The 20798-nt window shown below is 40.6% G+C and overlaps 1 protein-coding gene across 1 annotated transcript in view; it reads left to right on the top strand.

Annotated features, from left to right (window-relative positions):
* Positions 1 to 20798, top strand: part of Abcc9 (ATP binding cassette subfamily C member 9) — a 122649-nt gene that overhangs the window by 1886 nt on the left and 99965 nt on the right. Inside the window, exons 3-7 of the mRNA XM_005364574.3 lie at positions 3145 to 3305; positions 6511 to 6652; positions 10406 to 10527; positions 18927 to 19093; positions 20447 to 20689. Of these exons, the coding sequence (XP_005364631.1) occupies positions 3164 to 3305; positions 6511 to 6652; positions 10406 to 10527; positions 18927 to 19093; positions 20447 to 20689 (816 nt within the window). The 5' untranslated portion in view covers positions 3145 to 3163. The remainder of the gene's footprint in view (positions 1 to 3144; positions 3306 to 6510; positions 6653 to 10405; positions 10528 to 18926; positions 19094 to 20446; positions 20690 to 20798) is intronic.

The following is a 20798-nucleotide window of genomic DNA, read 5'->3' as shown; positions in this document are numbered from 1 at the left end:
CTCTCTCTCTCTCTCTCTCTCTCTCTCTCTCTCTCTCTCTCTCTCTCACACACACACACACACACACACACACCATCTTGATTCAATGTCTTTGGTGGACACAGACACTAAAATAGCTGCTATAAATTTTCTCGTTCCCTCCTTCTGGTTTGCTGTAGCTGGCTGCTAGAACCTGCTTCCTGGACAGTGGGTTTAGAGACAGAAATCTAAAGGTCAAAGGGTCAGTCGAGGAGATGTCAAAAGGAAGCAAGGAGAGCTATATAAGCGGAGAGAGTGGAAACGAGGGCAAGGCTCAGGGACCACAGCAGGGGGAATAAAATTGTCTAGATTTTTTTCTGTGAAATGTGAACTTGAAGGCAGGGGTTTGAGTGTGTGGTTCAGTGGTAAACCATTTGCGTAGAATGTTCAATGCTCTGCATTTGGGCTCCTGCACTGTAGAATCAATCAAAAATGACTTAGAGTTCCATTTTATCATTTCCACTAAACAAGGAAATAGTCTTAAAAATCTCAATGCTAGCTATGAGTTCTTAGGTTGCTTTTCTATTTTTATCAAAACACATTTACTAATACACATATGTGAATGTTTAACTTCCATTTTGTCACTATTTGGAAGTTTTCAATTCTTTCTCCCTTGTGAGTTTTTTTTTAGTGTGTAATGATTTACCAAATATATAGCTGAATTTTGAATTTGTTGTAAAAATACAATTTTTTAAAAAAGATCTCAACTAGAGAGCCTGTCCACAACTAGAGACTTATCCACAAAAGCATTTATCAAAAATAATATGCGTGAAGGGTTATAAACAAACATTTGGAATTTAACCATACCAGCTTTCTAACTAGTTACTTATGTTCATGCAATGATTTTTAGGACCTCTGAGGGAAATTTGATTTTCCCAGCAATTTATCTAATACTGCCAACATTCTCTCTGTCATATTATTCATCTTGTTTTCAGGAAAAAAATCATGTTAATTATTAAATTAATAAAGAAAAAAGACAAGTGCTGTTAGCTAATAAAATATTATCTTTTCATATCCCTAATAGAATCCAACATGAATATGGAAAAGTCTTCAGAGGTTAAACTCTTAAACTGCTATTTGTTTTAATGTGAACAGTTAAGATTGGTTCTGTAGAAAAATGGGTGGGTGGCTAAGTGACAGAATGGAAAAGCACAGGTCATAAATCTGACAAGTGGGTGCGGATCCCAAGTTGTCTACCAGGTGACAGACGGCTGGACTTATCCAAAGCTCAGAATAGTCTGCCGTAAACCCCCACAACATCACCAACAATACATGACTGTTCTGAGGACTTCAGATAACACCTGGGTGGCACCAAGAATGAAGTTGATGTTATTTAAGTAGTAGGCACCACACAAAGGGTTTCAGGTTGCTGGAGGATTATTTGGGGGTCCTCAAGTCTTATGCTGATGGAGCAAGCTCTACTGTCTTTCCAGTCTAGCAAGGAGAAAGATCTTCTACTTAAAATCATAGCCAGAGCACATCCTGGGCTCACACCCACACAGGGTGGAAGCTGAGGTCCTCACGAAGCCTGGCTTGAAAGCCCTGTGTTTCCTTCCTACCTACACCTTCTTATACTGCATGGGGACACTGATCTCCAACTCAGCAGCTAGCCTTTGTCTCAACTTGGGCAGAGTGCCTTGACTTTAGGAATATTTCTAGTGGTATTTTCATAGCACCTAGAAGTCTAAATGCACCGAATGTCTATCAACCAGTGAAAAGATTAAAATGTGGTAGAACCTGTGCCATAGAAAATTACTCATCTTGGTGATTAAAATGCTGTTGAAAAAGTACATAAGACATGGTGAGATGGATCAGTGATAAAGCCGCTGGCTGCTAAGATGCATGACCTGCATTTGAGCACCTAACCCAGATGGTGGAAGGGAGAACTGACTCCTGCAAGTTGTCCTCTGATCCCCACATGCCTAATGTATTGCGTGCGCGTGCGCACACGCACACACACACACACACACACACACATTGTAAACAAAGAATTAAAGCAGAGAAAATATGTTACTTCTTCCTTAAGGAGGGAGGATGAAAAAATGGGAGCAGGTAGATCAAAGGATAATATTAAGTTTCTTTGGGGATGATGAACGTGTCTAAAATTAGCTTGGTGACAGCTCCACACTGTGACTGTAATAAAGCCATTGGATCACAAATGCCCAAGAAGATGTCTGACACTGATGCCTGAGGAATCTCCTTAACTTGTCAGGCCTTGTGTTAAATGTGTCTTAATTGTTTGACATTGTTCTTCTTCAGAGAAAAGCAGCTTCTGTCTGCAGCCCTGTCTGCTTCTGTTACTATTTCCTATAGGAGAAGAGAGAGACATTCCCGTCATCTGTATCCAGACAACATGACTAGGGAACCCCTCTTTTTGATTCTTGGTGAATGAGCCTGGGAAACAATTTCATACCATAGATTCCGACTTTGCACTCACCAGTGTCGTTTCCCTCCTTCCCCTACCATATCACCGTTTTTGTCCTCTGACTTTCTCTTAGTCAGATACATACTTCTCTGAGGCGTCACTTTGCACAGGTGTTTTCCTTTTTTAAAAGGTGTGGGAAGAGGCCTAGTAGAATGTTATGGAAGACCCGAAGTTACCTTGATATACCTTGCTGCTTCCCCAGGCACAAAAGCAAGGGCATTAATTTGTTTAAATAATAGGGGCGGTGGGCCACTTTCTGCCACCTGCCCGCCCGCACAGCTAGCTTTACCTGAAATAATTACAATGGAAACTGTATTCTTTTAAACACTGCCTGGCCCATTAGTTCCAGCCTCTTAGTGGCTAGCTCTTACATATTGATCTAATCCATTTCTAATAATCTGTGTAGCCCATGAGGTGGCTTACCAGGGAGGATCTTAACCTGCGTCTGTGTCCGGCAGGAGAATCATGGCGACTCCCTGACTCAGCTTCTTTCTCCCAGCATTCTGTTCTGTTTACTCCACCCACCTAAGGGTTGGCCTATCAAATGGGCCTAGGCAGTTTCTTTATTAATTAACCAACAAAAGCAACAGATTAGAAAGAAATCACTCCCACATCATTAATTTACTCTATAGTCCCCTCTATTAAAGCCATCATTTTAGGAAAGAAAGTTTAATGCTGGCATGGTCTTCTCTCCATTTTAGGCTAATCAAATAAGAAGAAATGAGCCTTTCGTTCTGTGGGAACAACATCTCCTCATATAACATCTATTATGGTGTTCTCCAAAACCCCTGCTTTGTGGATGCGCTCAACCTGGTCCCTCATGTCTTCCTTTTGTTTATCACCTTCCCGATACTGTTCATTGGTGAGTCCTCAAACATCCTCCTCAATACTGTTCATTGGTGAGTCCTCAAATGTCCTCCCCAATACTGTTCACTGGTGAGTCCCCAAACGTCCTCCCCAATACTGTTCACTGGTGAGTCCTCAAATGTCCTCCTCAATACTGTTCACTGGTGAGTCCTCAAGTGTCCTTTGCTGTAGCACCTCACATTTCTGCTTCACTAATGGTGGAGGTTCTGTCTGATGCCGTGTTAAGTTTTCCACCTTGAAAGTTGATGTGTAAGTTTGTGAAGACAGTGTGATGCTGTTTTTTGTGTGTTTCAATTGTACGCGCTTGCTGTAGAATATTCCACATGTAAAATGCCAGCTGTGTGGCAGCAACTCTTTCAAAGGGAGCAAGGATAATTCTGTGAGACAGAACCAAAGCATTTGTGGACTGTTTGCCTCATGCACAGAGACAGGATTGAAACTGGGCAAGATAGAGCTCCCACCTCCAGTGCAGACCACAGGAGCAGATGAACCATCGTAACTCCATCTTGTCAGCCCCTTTGCAAAAGCGCCCTGAGAACTTACCTGCTGGAGCAGCTGACTCCTAGGGAGCAGGAGGAAACAATTGCAGGGTGACACATCTGGGTCTTAAAAGGAGGAGGCTGGTAGGTTGTGTCTTAAGGAGAAAGATTCTTATGGAAACCATTTGCAAAGTCGGCTGGGTGTGGTGGCTAAGCCCTGCAGTTCTAACATCTGGGAGGCTAAGACAGGAGGCTGGCCTGAGTTGTAGTCCAGGATGGGCTATACAGTGATACTGACTCGGGAAACAAACAACAATCTTGTAACTATGCTTTATTTAACCATTTATACATGCACACAATCAGTTCTTTAGGGCAGTTATATATAATTTTAGGAGCTTCCTGCAAACAATCAAAATAGATCATTTCCCTTTCATTTTTTCCTCTTTATTTTCCTAGAGAAAAGTTTCTGTTACACAGCTCAGACATCTGAAGTTTGATATGCATCCCAGTTTGCCCTTGATCTTGAAATCCTCTTGCTTTAATCTCCTGAGTGATGTGGGGGTTCCAGGCATTGCAGCCAACCACAGCTGCAAAAATTAGACCCTTTAACTTGTAAAACATTAAACCATTTTATATATAAAATGATTAAGATTAATGTAAAACTAAATATCTTGCCTAATGCAAGGGGAGAAGCTTATCTGGTTAGCAATTCTACATTAGAATTCTTGTTAGGGAAGTTGAGGCAGTCAGAACCATCCCTAGATGGGTGGACCTGGGCTGTCTATGAAAGGTAGCTCAACAAGCCAGTGAGTGGCAGTCCTCCTAGACTTCTGCTTCAAGATTCTAGCTTGAGTTCCTGTCCTGGCTTCTCTTGCTGAAGGACTGGAAATTGCAAAAGGAAGTAAGTGCTTTCTGCCCCAGGTTTGCTTTTGGTCCGAGCGCTTATCACAGCAGCAGAAAGGAAACATCCATAGGTATCATGGAATAACACTCCAAGAGAGATGGTCTGTCATCTGGAGTACAGAGAGACCAGTGTGACACTTGGTACATTGCTAATTGCGCTAAATAGATGTATAGACACCGAATATGCTAGGAGCAGAGAGAAGACACCCTGCTCAGTTTTTCCGCAGTGGTATCTTAAGCGTTGCTCTTTTAATGCAGGTCTATAGTTAATAATTCACATCCCTACATGCAGTTAGCCCATGATATCCCCCACTTCAGTGTCATCACAGAGGCTGACCTCTAGGATATTTAAATAGAAGGACTGATGGAATGTTCATTTATGACAATGGCCACTTAGTATGAAAGAAGTACCACATCCTAGGGGAATGATAACATCACAGGAGAGAGACAGAACTCGCCTGCTAGAGGTGAAAGTATAAAGCACAGGAGAATATGTTAAGAAAGCTTACTTCCCAGTTGTGAGTTACATTTGGAAGTTCTGAGATGTAAATCGGGTTTTCTCACAGATGCTGCTGTCTCCCTTGGTCTACGCAGAATTTCTTTCTTGCAATATTTCCAGCAGAAGCTCTCATTCATTTTTGAAGTGAACTGTCTATTTCTTTAGTCAAAATCTAGAAAGAAAGTGGAGGGCAACAAATGGAGGTGGGATTCTGGTCTAGTGTACCATAAGTGATGATATTCTCTCTACCTACAGTTTGGGGAGGAAAAATTTAAAATCTCAGCAAGAAATAATACTGATTTTAATTCTGTTGTGATCATAGCGGGAACCAGTAGTATTCTCAGTTATTCCCAAGGCTTATGTGAATGACTGAATATTTCTATCTTACCTTATTATTTTATTTTAAAGTGTGTACGTATGCATGTATACTTACGCGCATGTGGATACCATGGCTGGAGCTAGTGTTATAAGCATCTGTGAGCTGGGAACCGAATTCTGGTCCTCTGTAGTATCAGTATGCAACTGCTGAACCATCTTTATAGGCCCCAGTTTCCTTAAGAAACACATAGTATGCTTGTTGAACAGTGCTCATCACATTGCTGTGCAAGCATGAGGACCTGAGTTTGAATCCCTAGAACCCATATAAAAAAGATGCTCTATTGCATATCTATAATCTAGGCACTCCTGTTGCAAGACAGGGAGGGGAGGGGGAGACAGGAAAAGCCCCAGAAGCCCACAGGTCAACCGTGACCAATAATAGACCTTTGTGTCAAACAAAGTGGAAGGTGAGGACTTCCATATGTACATCATGAGATACATGTGCTCATCTTCCCACACATGTGAACACACACACACACACACACATACACACACACAAATACATTCATGTGATTCAGAGTTGACTCTACAAATGGGTCCCCTATCATACCACCAAATATGTGGGGTTTTTTTGTTAGGCCCCTGGAGGGCTCAGGTTTTAAAAGACTACAGATGCTGATCTTCTTTAGATATTGTAATTATTCATTTGTCTCGTTGGACAAATCAGAAGTTGAGGGTGCATCAGTTATGAACACGCTGTTCTCAGAGGTGGAGAGTCATGTCTGAACAATGTACCATGTGTTAATGTGTGAGCCTCCATGGTATTGTAAATCTAACTTAAATAGTTATTTTTAACACAAAGAAAATAGACCAAAGTTTCCATTGCTGTGAGGCTCTAGTGTTTCAGGAATTTCCCCAAAGCATGCGGCATTCAGTAACGTAAATTGCACTCCTGGTTATAATGACCTTTTTATTAATCATATTTCCCCCTTTTCTCTCAGGATGGGGGAGCCAAAGCTCAAAGGTGCAAATTCATCACAACACATGGCTTCATTTTCCCGGACACAACCTGAGATGGATTCTGACGTTTGCACTCCTGTTTGTCCACGTCTGTGAAATAGCAGAAGGCATTGTTTCAGACTCGTAAGTGACCCAGCTTGTTCAGTATCTTACTGGGCGCGAGCAGGCACAGAGCTGTAGCTCAGAGGACACAGTCAGGCTAAGCCGGGGGAGGGGATCAGATCATGACTTATTAACTGTGATAACTGCCACCCACCATACAGGAAACCACGTTGGTTTGCTTCTGGTGTGTGTGTGTGTGTGTGTGTGTGTGTGTGTGTGTGTGTGTGTGTGTGTGATGCATGTATGTTCATGTGTGTGAATGGGGTGGTACAATTTCTGTTGTCGGTCCTCATTGTCTGTCTGTTTGACATGTGATTCCATTGCCATTGCATACACCAGGCTAGCTGGCGCCCAAGGTGTCTCTGATTCACATGGCTCCTAGGAGCACTGAGCTTGCGGGTACATACATCCTGCCTGTCTTTCTACATGGGTTCTGCACTCAGCTCCACACTGTACACACTTTGCCTGCTGAACTTTCTCCCTAGTCCCTCTGTGTTTTACCTTCATTGTTGTCTGGCTGCATAATTTCTCTGATGGATAATTCCAGATCTTTGTGACTTTCCCTAAAACATGTGTTTTTATACTTCTTTGTTCTCTTATTCAGAAAGTTCTGTTCTTTGAAGCATTTTGATGTGTACTTTATCTTTAAAAATAGCTTTATACATACCATCTATACCACTATTAAGTATCTTTATCTTTCTATATGTCTTGATATTAGTTGAATATATAACTCTAATAGCTATGAATTTATGTTTTAATATAGCCATCAATTCTCAGATGTTCTCATTATTTTTGTAAAGAAACAGAGATGAGGCAGGCACTAATAGAGCCATAGAGACAAAGAGATTGAAGTAAAGGATGAGAGAAATTTAATATCAGAATTTGCATGAAGTCATATTTCTAGTGGAATTTTGTCCTTCTTATAAAAGAAGTTTAATTTAGGGAATTAAAAACAATGGATTTCACTTGTAAATGTAAATATAGCCTGTGAAAAATATTTCCCTCACATATTAACAGAATACACCCAAGCAATAGGAAATGCTTAAATCACAGAATGCCTTTCATTCAAATATTGATTTGGAGCCATGTGTGGTGGCACACACCTTTAATCCCAGCACATTGGGGAAGTAGAGGCAGGCAGATCTGTGTCTGAGGCCAACTTGATCTACATAGTGAGTTCCAGGATAGCTGGGGCTATATAGAGAGACTCTGTCTAAAAAATAATAATAGAAACTTTTCAAGTTTAAAAAAAAAGGCAAGTTTGAAAACTATTTTCCTCTCATTTCATAGGACCTCCTTTGCAACTTCCAAGTTTTCCCGTAGCAGTTAGCAAGGACTGAAACTTCCATCAGGAAGCTGCCTTTCCCATAATGCTTCATGGTAGCTCTTTGCAGATGTGTGCTCATCTGAATTTCTTATAAGAGAGGAAAATCAGAGATTCTAATGTGTGTCCTTATTTAAAGCAATTGGAGATTTATTTTGCCACTGACTTATTGATACCTGTTTAGAACTCCTTGGTATGTTTATACAAACACAGCCAATGCTGGCTTTAATGATTTCTTCTGTTTTTGAACCATGTAGTTTGACATTGTATGTTTCTATGTGTGTGTATGAAAAGAGACCAGTCCAATATTTCTTATAACCTTGGTGTGTTATCAAGGAAGACTCTTCTCTTCAGGCTTCACGGCTGATGTGCGGCATGAGAGAAAGGAAACAGGCCGAATGAATAATGAACATTCCCTGGTAATGGTGGAAGTTGTTTGCAGTGGTGATGGTTGGAAGTTGGTCTTAAAACCAAACAGGCAAATAGAACCAATAGAACCCTGTTTTTGTGTATTGTGAACCAATATAACTCTCCCACTTTTGAGCTGTAGACTTCTCCCTATTTCTTATCCAGGCTTCTTAAACTGCCGTCTTGCTATGACTTCTTCAACACTAAGTTAGCCTCCTTCTTCTCTCTAACCTACCCTGAAAACTGCTCTACAAGAAACCCAGTGAGCATGCACTACACATTCATGGCCATATTATCACGTTTTCATTGCTGATAGTCTTTCTTTCTGTTCTTTGTGTGTGTGAATTTGTTTTAGCATGTTTGTGGAAGCATATGTGTGTGCCAATGCATGTGTGTGTGGGCCTCAAGCTGACACCAGGTTTCCTCCTCCATCCCTTGCCATCATTTGTGTTAAGACAGGGCCTCTTCCTGAATTCTGAGCTTGTTGGAATGACTAGTCAGCCAGCTCGTTCTGGGATGACAGGCAGGCCACCGTACCATGCCCACCTGGCTTCTGGCGATCTCAACCCCAGTCCTCATACTTGTGCAGCAACACTTATCCATCTCCCCAGACTAACTTTCTGATCTCTTATAACCCAAATCTTGGTCAAATATTCTTTGCTCAGTGCAGTGAAGCAGTACAGAGGCTTGCTAATGTTCAACAAGTCAGTTGTCATCATTAGGCACCCTCATGATCTGCATATCCTCATCGAGCTCGCTTCCTTTCTCTTCTGCACGTGGAGCACCCCAGTCACATAACTGTCTGCCCAGGAAGAGGACTTCATCTGAGTCTGCCATCATTATCTTCATACATTCACATCGGTCATTGGTCATCTAACTCTATGGCCTTTGCCTTTAGACCCACATTGATCAACACTGGTTCAATCTGCAGCTGACCTTTCCCAGATGTCCTGTTCCCTTCACATCACTGATGACCTTCCCTGTATCACTGGGCTCTTGTGGATCATTTCCTGGTGGCCTCTCCTTCTGTTTCTTCCCTTCTCCACAACTACTTACCAAATCCATCGTCCCTATGGTGCAGAATAAATTGGTCTAAAACCCAAGTGTGACTAAGCACTAACTATTAAGCTCTTCCAGTTTTCTTTAGAGATTATTGCCTGTTACATGATGTACAAAATCCTAAGTTCTCTGGTTCAACGTTAAACTATTAAGAATTTTAAACATATTATGTGGTTTAAAGTGTCATTATATTTCCATATTCTCTGCCCTGTCTACCACTATTCTGACTGGGGCATTGGTTTTATTTTGTTTATTTTATTTTTATTAGCATATATTCCTTGACCCCAGTGCTGGGTTTTATATAGACAATTGCTCCCAATGCATTATGTACTCTGACTTTAGCACCCCATCCATGGTCCGTGACCTCCCTGTGGTCTCCCTTCTCCTTTCTCCCTCTGCTCATCTCCTCCTTTCCCATAACGTCACTTGTTTCCATGACATTTAAATACATATAGATAAATGGTGCTATATATTTATAAAGAATAGTAGGACCCACAAATGGGAGAAAATGTTGTCTTCATGCCTCTCATTTTGCTTGATATTATGTTCAGTTGCATTATCTTTCTGTATTCCAGTCTCCAATGTCACTCATACTTCCTCAAATATGTCTTTAACTCTTTTGGCTCATTGTTTTTATTGCTCTGGTCATTATTACTTCAGCAGGCCTGCATTGACATGTAATTTATAGATCAATGTATAAATACACGCATATACACACACAATGCATATACACATATACAATGGTGGGTATATATGTTTTGTTGTAAGGATTCTGTTATTTCGTTGTATTTATTAATGCTTTGTGTTAGGATGAATGTTTTCAGCACAACTGTGTTGTATTTGCTCAATGCTCTCTAAGAAACTACTACTGCAGTCTGACTTTGAAACATAGCTGAGTGAGTTCTCATTCGAAGGTTGCAAACACAATGAAGAACTCTCTAGAACCCTTTGCTTAGACACCGACACTGTTTTGCTCTCTCTAGGAGGCGGGCATCCAGGCACCTCCATCTTTTCATGCCGGCCGTGATGGGATTTATTGCCACCACAACGTCCATCGTGTATTATCATAACATCGAAACATCCAATTTCCCGAAATTGCTTTTAGGTAAATATTCTCACAGATTTTCTGATCATCCTCCACAAAAGAACCATCTGGTTTCTTCTCCAAATGACAAATAAATAAAGAGCAAAGGGGGTTGGGAATGGGAAGTATGGAAAACATTTTATTCTTTTGGAGTCTCCCAGTGAATGTGAGGTTGGGATGCATTAAGGCATCCTAAGCTGTGACAACTCCATTTCCCCTCTAATAAATACCCTCTGCGATATGCTAGTGGGGGGAAGGAGAGCGATGTGCTGGCCTTGGGGACATTAAAAATCATTTTTTTGGAGGAGATATATGTTTAATGAAGGCAGAGAAAGCAACACTGGTGTGTTACCATCTTATTGTAGTTTGGGACTGACTGACAGCATCTACGTCTCTAGTTTTTATTCCCATATGGGCCTGGATGGCAAGTTTACTTAGATCCACTTATAGTCCAAGAGTCAGGACAGGCAGGACATGGAAAGGACAGATTTCCCACTGCTTAGGAAGACTTCAGTATATTTCAGAGTGATGACGACAGTGGTTTAGAGGGAGAATGGCAAGTTCCTAGTGGAACATAGGGTTACTGAGGTTGAGTGGTCCTCAGAGGTGTTACATCCACGCTGTGTGGTGTCCATCTCTGTCATCCTCCTCTCTCTCCTCTTCTCCACTGGGGGCCTTGGAGGACAAGAGGATTCAATGCCACACAGACCTTACACACTCTGCTGTGGTGTCACAGCATCTGACTCCACAGGACTCGTGCTCCCCTTACTGGTAAGGTCTGTGAAATGGGGACATCCCAAGAGTGGCCATGGCCTCTGCTTGACTACTTATTGTGCTTTGCCACACCCATTGTGTGTTTTTTTTTTTAGTTTGATGAAAATTTACCTTATTCGGCAACATTGCAGCATATTAGAGAATAACATATGGATTTAAAAAGCACTCCTTTCCATGTCCTAATTTACAATATTCAAGACTTTAAGGGAGAGTTCTAACATTTGACAATTCCTTCTTTTTTAATTATTTTTTTTATTGAGAAATATATTTTCTCCTCTCCCTTGCCTTCCTCCCTTCTCCCTTTCTACCCTCTCCACGATCCCCACACTCCCAATTTACTCAGGAGATCTTGACTTTTTCTGCTTTCCATGTAGATTGGATCCATGTATGTCTCTCTTAGGGTCCTCTTTGGATTCTAGGTTCTCCGGGGTTGTGAATTGTAAGCTGGTTTTTCTTTGCTTTATATCTAAAAGCCACTTATGAGTGAGTACATATGATATTTGTCTTTCTGGATCTGGGCTACCTTACTCAATGATCCTTTATAGATCCATTTACCTGCAAATTTCAAGATGTCATTATTTTTTTTCTGCTCTGTAGTACTTCATTTTGTAAATGTACCACATTTTTTAAAATCCACTCTTGGGTCAAGGGACATTTAGGTTGTTTCCAGGTTCTGGCTATTACAAATAATGCTGCTATGAACATAGTTGAGCACATGTCCTTGTGGCACGGTTAAGCATCCTTTGGGTATATACCCAAAAGTGGTATTGATAAATCTTGAGGTAGGTTGTCTCCCATTTTTCTGAAAAACTACCATACTGATATCCAAATGGGCTATACCAGTTTGCACTCCTACCAGCAATGCAGAAGTGTTCCCCTTCCCCACAACCTCTCCAGCATAAGTTGTCATCAGTGTTTTTGGTCTTGGCCATTCTTACAGGTGTAAGATGGAATCTCAGAGTTGTTTTGATTTGCATTTCCCTGATGGCTAAGGATGTTGAGCATTTCCTTAAGTGTCTTTCAGCCATTTTAGATTCCTCTGTTAAGAGTTCTATGTTTAGGTCTGTACTCCATTTTTTTTATTGAATTATTTGTTCTTTTGATGAGCAATTTCTTGAGTTCTTTGTATATTTTAGAGATAAGCCATATGTCTGATATGGGGTTGGTGAAGATCTTTTCCCATTCTGTAGGCTGCCATTTTCTCTTATTGACCATGTTCTTTGCTTTACAGAAGCTCCTCAGTTTCAGGAGGTCCCATTTATTATTTCTCTCAGTGTCTGTGCTACTGGGGTTATATTTAGGACGTGGTCTCCTGTGCCAATGTGTTCATGTGTACTTCCCATTTTCTCCTCTATGAGGTTCAGTGTGGTTGGTTTTATGTTGAGGTCTTTGATCCATTTGAATTTGAGTTTTGTGCATGGTGATAGATATGTGTCTATTTTCATTCTTCTACATGTTGATATCCAGTTACGCCATCACCATTTGTTGACTATGCTGTCTTTTTTCCATTTTATATCTTTTGCTTCCTTCTCAAAAATCAGTGTTTGTAGGTATATGGATTGATGTTTGTTTTTGATTCTATTCTTCCTGTTTTGTTTTGTTTTTTGTTTTTTTTTAAACAGTACCAGGCTGTTTTCAGCATTGTAGCTCTGTAGTAGAGTTTGAACTTTAAATCTTTGAAGAAAGAAATTGACAAAGATACCAGAAAATGGAAAGATCTCTCATGCTCTTGGGTAGATAGGACTAACTTAGTAAAAATGGCAATCTTACTGAAAGCAATCAACAGCATCAATGCAATGCCCATTAAAATCCCAGCAAAATTCTTCATGGACCTCGATAGAACAATACTCAACTTCATATGGAAAAGCAAAAACACTCAGGATATCCAGAACAATCCTCTACAATAAAGGAACTTCTGGAGGCATCACTATCCTGGACTTCAAACTCTACTAAAGAATCATTTTCTAACCATCACAGCTTAGTACATAGTGGCCCTGTGAACATGTTATCTCATATAGCTCCATGTATCCCTTTTCCTTGGAGTCTTGAGACAACTTCCAAGGGCTTTCCCACCTTCTAGTGATGCCAGTAGGTTCCATTCTGCTGTAGGCCTCTTGGGGAGTTCTCAGAAGTCTCCTTGCAGCAGAGTGAGTATTGTAGCATGATGAAAAGATTGCAGTCAAGGGGAACAGCTCCTTGAAGCTCAGCCACTCTCTCCTGCACTGGGGTTATGGTTGTCCAGTTAGCCTCTCTGGCTCCTTTGACCTCTAGTAATAGGGAATTGAACACTCTTCACTTCACTTTTGCCTTATGTTGACATAATGGAACTCTTTCCAGTAGGTTGGGTGCAGAATTTTGACTCATGTTTCTATTTCTTGCATGCATTGTCATGAAGACACAACTGAGATGAAAGCAGAGATCCTGGGCCCCTGGTAAACTTGAGGGTCTTGTGAAACTGTCAAAGTTAGAGCTACAATCACGTGTTAGTATGAGCGCAAGCTTAGTACTACCCAAGGACCTTAGATTTTATGTGGTTGCTGTGGGAAAATGCCATTGACTACTGACCAGGAGATTATAAGGAGAAATCAAAGATACAGTAGTGCTTTATTGTCAAGAGGGTGTTGACAGTCAATATGGCTGCATAAAAAAATACTCATGACTTAATACTGGGTTGCCTGACACATGGCTGGCGGAAGGGAATCTAATTAGCACAAAGGGTTTGCCAAAGCTTGAACTCTGACAAAGTCTTTCTAGTAACCACAGGAAATTTCTAATGGGCAACAACAAAAACAAAAACAAAAAAAAAAAAAGAAAGAAAAGAAAAGAAAAAGAAAGAAAGAAAGAAAAGAAAAAGAAAAATTTGAAAGCATATAATTAAGTTACAGGATACAAATGAAACGAACATGTATAATTTAACAATGTATTTAAGGACTTGAAGTCAAAATCAGTGCACAATTGTTATGTAGGTGGGAGACAAGGCTTTGGTTTATGTCTAAAATGAGGGACTGTCACAATGAACAGACAGGGCTACTTTCCCATCATTTTAAGAGAAAGATTTGATCCCAGAAAAAAATGCTCACTTTAAAATCATGAACTTGCAATTTGTTCCAATTACAAATTCATGATGAAAACTTCCAAACCTGCAGAAAATTGAAAGAATTATACAAGTACTCATTTATCTACTGCCCAAAATTCTTCAGTTTAGGTTTCATTCTGTTTGTTTCAGCACAAATCTTTATTTTTCTACTTTTTACACACATAAAGACACACACACACACACACACACACACACACACACGTTCCCTAACTGGAGTTAACCTTTGTCTATAGTTCTTCCTGTGAACTAAAGTTTGCATTCCTGAAGCTAAAAGGCCTTGAACTGTTAGCTATGTGTACCCCATCAGCCCAGCACAGCATCGCCCTCAGCTGAGCATGGAGCCTCCGTCTGTCTTAGACTACCCTCACTTCCCTTCCATCTGTACAGAGACAACATCCATCCTGATTTCCTCCACCATGTGGAGGTTGCTTGTTCTCCAGTTTCACACAGATTGAATCAAATACTCTCAACTCTTTCAATGTGGGCTTTTCTCTGTGATGTTGACGCATACCCAGACTCTGTCTGGAGTTCGGGCTGCTATGACAGAAAAGGGCTATTATGAAATTTCGTGGAAATATGAGCTTGTTTTTTTAGCGTAAAAACCTCCAAGAGAACTTCTGGTCCATAGGGCAGGTAGAGGCATATGTCTATATCAGTAAGAAGCCAACAGATGTTTCCCCAAAGTTGTTGAATCATTTTATATTTTCATTAACAGTCTGCTGCATCTTCAGTTCCTTGTGGACACAGACTCAGTGAAATTGGTGCACCCCTCTAGACTGGTGGGTGTATACCGGTAGCTTACTGTGGCTTTAATAAGCATCTTCCTTGGCTTCTAGTACAGAGTGTCATTTGGTGAATTTCTTGGCTGTGTCTTTGTGAGGTATCGAGTTGGTATCCTTGCTATCTTTTTAAAGTGGTTGCTGTTATGTTTTGTCCTATTTTCAGTAAGTTGTGTTTTATCTTTGAGTTGTAGAAGTACTCTTCATGTATTAAATACCGTGACATCATCATAATATTTTCCTCCAGGTGTGGAACATTCAAACTCATATCTTTAACTGGGTCTCCTGGTAAATAGAAAACTCTAATTTTGATGTGGTGTAGTTTATCCAATGGTTTTCTGTTGTTATTTCTTCCTATGTTTAAATCTTTACTGTCTCGTGCTTTATCTGGTAAGTTTGTAGTTTTAACTTTTGTTTTGAGAACCACAATGCACTTAAAATCCAAGTGCTATAAGATGCTATTTAGGAGGCAAGACTCTTTATTTCACACACACGGTCATTGGTTCTAAGCAATTCCCTTTGGTATAAGCTCTCAGATAGGATAACATAAAGTTGTCCCTGGTTATCGTCCTCACAGATGGAGCTAGAGACATCTCTGCCTCCATTCCCAATGCTGGCCATTTTAGTCTTCCATTTTGTCTAACCTGGCTAAGGAATTACCAGTCTGCTATGGTCCTTTCTGATCAGTCTTGCTGATGTTCCTGAGGACAGTCTTTCATCAGTTGTTCATTTTGTGTTCTGTCCTTTTCTTTTTTTCCCTTTTTTCTTTTTTATTGTTCATCTGAATTCTTTTTTCCTGATAAATTTTTATTACTTTATAAATAATACCAATAAAAATTTCCACTTCCTCCCTTCCTCCCATTTCCCTCCTGCTCCCCCATTCACCCTCTCCTCCTCCCTCTCCAGTTCTAAGAGAGGGCAGGGTACCCTGCCCTGTGGGAAGTCCAAGCCCCCCGCCCCATTCAGGATTAGGAAGGTGAGCATCCAAATAGAATAGGATCCCAAAAAGCCAGTACATGCAGTAGAGACAAATCCCAGTGCCATTATGATTGGCTCCACATTCCGAGGGTCCAGTTTGATCCCCATGCTCATTCAGTCCCAGTCCAGCTCTGTTTAGTGAGCTCCCATTAGTTCAAACACACTGTCTCAGTGTTCTGTCCTTTTCTACTTGCAATTCTTTCTCCAGATTTTCTCCTCTGTCCTCCTTTCCATAACTTTTAAGGTAGAAAACTGATTTGGTTTCTACCTCTGCAAAATGAATGTCTAAAACAATAATCTTAGTCTAAGTTTAGTTTTTCTTAATTTTTTACATAAAGTAGAATTTACGTAGAATGTTTTCTACTGTGTACAGGAACTATCCGTTCACATGGATTATTAGATATACCTGGTTAAATTTCTAAGCGTTTGGAGACATCTAGCTAGCTTCCCGAACAGAAAGACTCGGAGGTGACTGCTCTGTTTCTGTGCGTGGCGTTCTTAATCTGTCACATACTCGCCCGAGGTCAAGGAGGCTCCAACAACGTGTGGCAAGGACAAAAATTCAAAGTCCGTTAGTCCACTGCTGACCAGCTGTCATCACTTGACTTGCGTTTGTTGAGAGAATCCAGATGACATGTGCTTTGACTCACAGCACGTGAAAACTGCCAGACAAGTGTGGGCTGTTTTAAGTTAAGTGTCTGTCACCCATTAAGCAACAAGCAGAAGTGACAGGCATTGCTCTTGACTTTAAAAAAAAATGTAACACTTTTGTTTATTTTATTTTATTGTTTTCATTTTATGTGTACGGGTATTTTGCTGACACGTGTATATGTGTACCATGTATATACCCGAGAAGATAACTGGATTTCCTGGAATTGGAATTACAGATAGTTGTGAGCTACCATGTGGGTTCTAGGAATTGAACTTGGGTCCTCTGCAAGGCCAGCCAGTTTTCTTAACTGCTGAGTCATCTCTCCAACTTTGTTCTTGACATTTTCTCCGTGTGTGTGAGAAAGGGTCTCAATATGTATTTCAGGTTGACCTCAAACTTCTGATTCTCTTGCATCAGACAAATGTTCCAAGTTCTGGGGTTACAGGCATGAATCACCATTCCAAGTTTTATTTTAAAATTTAATTACATTGAGAAATGAATACAGCCATACTGTGAATGGTTCCTGTTGTTTTTTTCCTTCATTTTTGTATTGTGTCCATATGCCTATACATGTTCATATATGTGTGGACACATGAATGCATAGGTGCACTTACACAAATGTGCACATGTGTGTGGCTGCCTCAGGTGATGTTAGGAATCATCCTCATTGCTCTTCTCCCTTATTCATTGAGGTAGAGTCTTTCCTATGACCCAAGAGTTCACCAATACAGCTGCTCTGACTAGTCAGCCTGCTCCATGGGTCCCTTGTCTCTGCCCCCTGGGTGCTGGAAATACAGGTGGGTCACTGAGACTACTCAGCACTCATGTGGGTCTAGGGATCTGAACCTCAGTCCTCGCACTGGCTGCTTATGCAATAATTGCTTTGACTGCTGAGTTATATCTCATTCCTGTTTTGATTTTATTATGCCTTTCTTCCTAATTACCAGCTCCATGGTCAGTTACTATGAAGGTATAGTCTGAAGGTGGTGAGTAGATCTTATAATGCCAAAGACTGGATAGTTTCACTAACATCAAATAATATGAGATGCTTGAGAGTGTCTAGATATTCAGGTTTTCATTGGGCCACTCATAATTTGATTGTTGAAAAATAGACCCCTGTAAGGCTGGGTATGATGGAGCACATTTTTAATAATCCTAACACTTGGGAGGCAGAGGCAGGCAGATCTCTGTGAGTTCAAGGTCAGTCTGGTCTATGAAGCAAGTTCCAAGACAGCCAAGGCTGTTACATAGAGATTCCTTGTCTCAAAAATACAAAAACCAAAACCAAAAAACCATTTTATTGTTAGATTAATTAGTGACATTTTTCTTCCAGCTAATATTCATCTTGAAGTTTACTTGTCTTACAATTAACATGGTTTCTCCAGGATCCTATACTTCCTGGTTTCAGGTTATATCTTTTCCCATCACTGATTCTCAGCCTGTTTCTAGTATTTAAGGTGGATCCCTTTAGACAGTGGATTATTTGGCCTGGTAATATCCCTTAAATTTATCCCCATTTCTACATCTTCAGCTTAAAATCCCTGATATATATTGAGTGCTGAAGCCAATGTGCACCCTGTTCCAGGGAGGAAAGGGGAGTACTCTGAAGTGTTCTGACTCTGCTAAATGTTGCCCAGACTGGATTGTCTGGGGTATTCTAGATTCATCTTTATCCTGTATTCACTTGTAAGTTCCCCAGTACAGCTATAGATATCTCTTTGCTTCTCACTCACATTCATGGTATGATGCTGGCTGTGGTGGTGACGAGCTAGGTGTCTGCCCTTCTCATTCAGCTAGTCAAGGACTAGGCTGCTCTTCAGGGTCCTTGTTTGTTTCTGTGTCCTGCAGATGACTGTGCTGTTTAAAGTTACTTGTTTGAGAAGGTTAGCAGTACAGCAGAAGCTCTGCTCCACAGCTATATAAATCCCATGGCGATTCCATGCCAACAATGATCCACACACACTGGGAACTACAATGTACCTGCCTATTAAATTACACAGATACCAAGTCGTTAATTCTTTATGTAACTGAAGGTCTTATGGAGTACACACAGACAAGCCACTTCAGAGACTGACAGAATCCTGTATGTTTCTGTTGAAATGTTAGTGAAGTTTTACATTTCCCCTTTCTCTTTCTGCAGCTTTATTCCTATATTGGGTGATGGCCTTTATTACAAAGACAATAAAGTTGGTCAAATACTGGCAGTTGGGGTGGGGAGTGTCAGATCTGCGCTTCTGCATCACAGGCGTGATGGTAATCTTGAATGGGCTGCTGATGGCTGTGGAGATCAACGTCATCCGGGTCAGAGTGAGTACCAATGGCATTTGTGTGATGACTGCCACTCAAGACTGCAGCCTTACAGACTACAGCCAAACAGGAATAGGTAGTGTTTCTGAAGAGGGGGATGTGTGAAAGAAAGGATATGTGATCTATGTGTGTTACACTTAAAGAAGAAAGGGTTTACTAGGGGTAATAACAGTTTCAGAGGATTAGAGTTCATGTTCATCATGGCCAGCATGGTGGCAAACAAGTAGGAGGACAAGCAGGCAGGCAGGCATGGTACTGGAACAGTAGGTGAGAGCTTATAGACAGAGATATAGATAGATAGGTAAATAGATAGATACATAGATAGATAGATGATAGATAGAAAGAAAGAAAGAAAGGTAGGTAGATAGATAGATAGATAGATAGATAGATAGATAGATAGATAGATAGATAGAGACTGGGAATAGCACCAGTCTTTTGAAATTATGAAACCCACCCTCAGTGACACACCATCTTCAACAAGGCCACATCTCTTAATGCTTCCCAAACAATTTCACCACCTGAGGACCAAGTATTTACCTCTATGAGCCTGTGTGTGTGTGTGTGTGTGTGTGTGTGTGTGTGTGTGTGTTAATGTTAGTGTCTCAGAATCTGTGTGAACCAGACTCTATTTATGTTCTCACAGGCAGTAATTGAATTATTCATCCATGACTGGTCAAAGACATGTCTGGGTTTATCAAAATATGAATCTTGAATTTGATGATTATAGAGGAGATAGTTTTCTCTATTCTTCTCATTTCCCTGATGAGAAGCGGTCTATAGTGGTAACTAGGTACATGTCCAAAATGCAGTAGTTAAAACCATAGTTAAGGCACACAGAGCCTGTACTTTCGATTCTTCTGTACTTTCTGTTCTTAATGCTACATTGTGTGAGACACTACTAGCACTAACACAATTTTCAATATTCATTTTCTATCATATAACTTTTTGAGTAGAGAGATGCACACTGCAATCAATGTGCATAACAAACAGTAAAAATTAGCCAAATCATGTAACTCAACAATGGCGCTAAAATCTCAATGATTTGATAGAGCGATCTTCATTATATTACCCCTATCATAGGAAAAAATAGGTTCTTTTAATGGACTAATTAATATTTCAGGATTGTCTCCAAATGGTTTCAATATGGAATTCTGACAACTAGCTGGTTAGTCTCAGGAAAGTAAGGGAGAAACATTGCAAAGGATATTTCAGAATGCAATGGAAAGAACCATAAATTAAAACATGAGTTTTGGCTGTCTTAAACAAAAATGTGGGAAAGGTTGTGGTTTTACTTTTAGTCTGTGGAGAGAGAAGTAAGCTAATGGTCACACTGTGGAATTCTTCCTCCTGCAGAGATATGTTTTCTTCATGAATCCTCAGAAAGTGAAGCCTCCCGAAGACCTCCAGGACCTGGGTGTGAGGTTCCTCCAGCCATTTGTGAATTTACTCTCCAAAGCAACATACTGGTGGATGAACACGCTAATCATATCTGCTCACAGGAAGCCTATTGATCTGAAGGCGATTGGAAAGTTGCCGATTGCAATGAGAGCGGTGACAAATTATGTTTGCCTGAAGGATGCCTATGAAGAACAAAAGGTAATGGCATTTGTCTTCCATATCTATAACCAGAGAGGGGGAAGAGAGGAAGAGAGAGAAAGAGAGAGAGAGAGAGAGAGAGAGAGAGAGAGAGAGAGAGAGAGAGAGA

This window comes from Microtus ochrogaster (genome assembly GCF_000317375.1).
Source record: "Microtus ochrogaster isolate Prairie Vole_2 chromosome 14 unlocalized genomic scaffold, MicOch1.0 chr14_random_2, whole genome shotgun sequence".
In the NCBI taxonomy this organism is placed as follows: domain Eukaryota; kingdom Metazoa; phylum Chordata; class Mammalia; order Rodentia; family Cricetidae; genus Microtus; species Microtus ochrogaster.
This window is presented reverse-complemented; position numbering and strand designations above follow the sequence as displayed.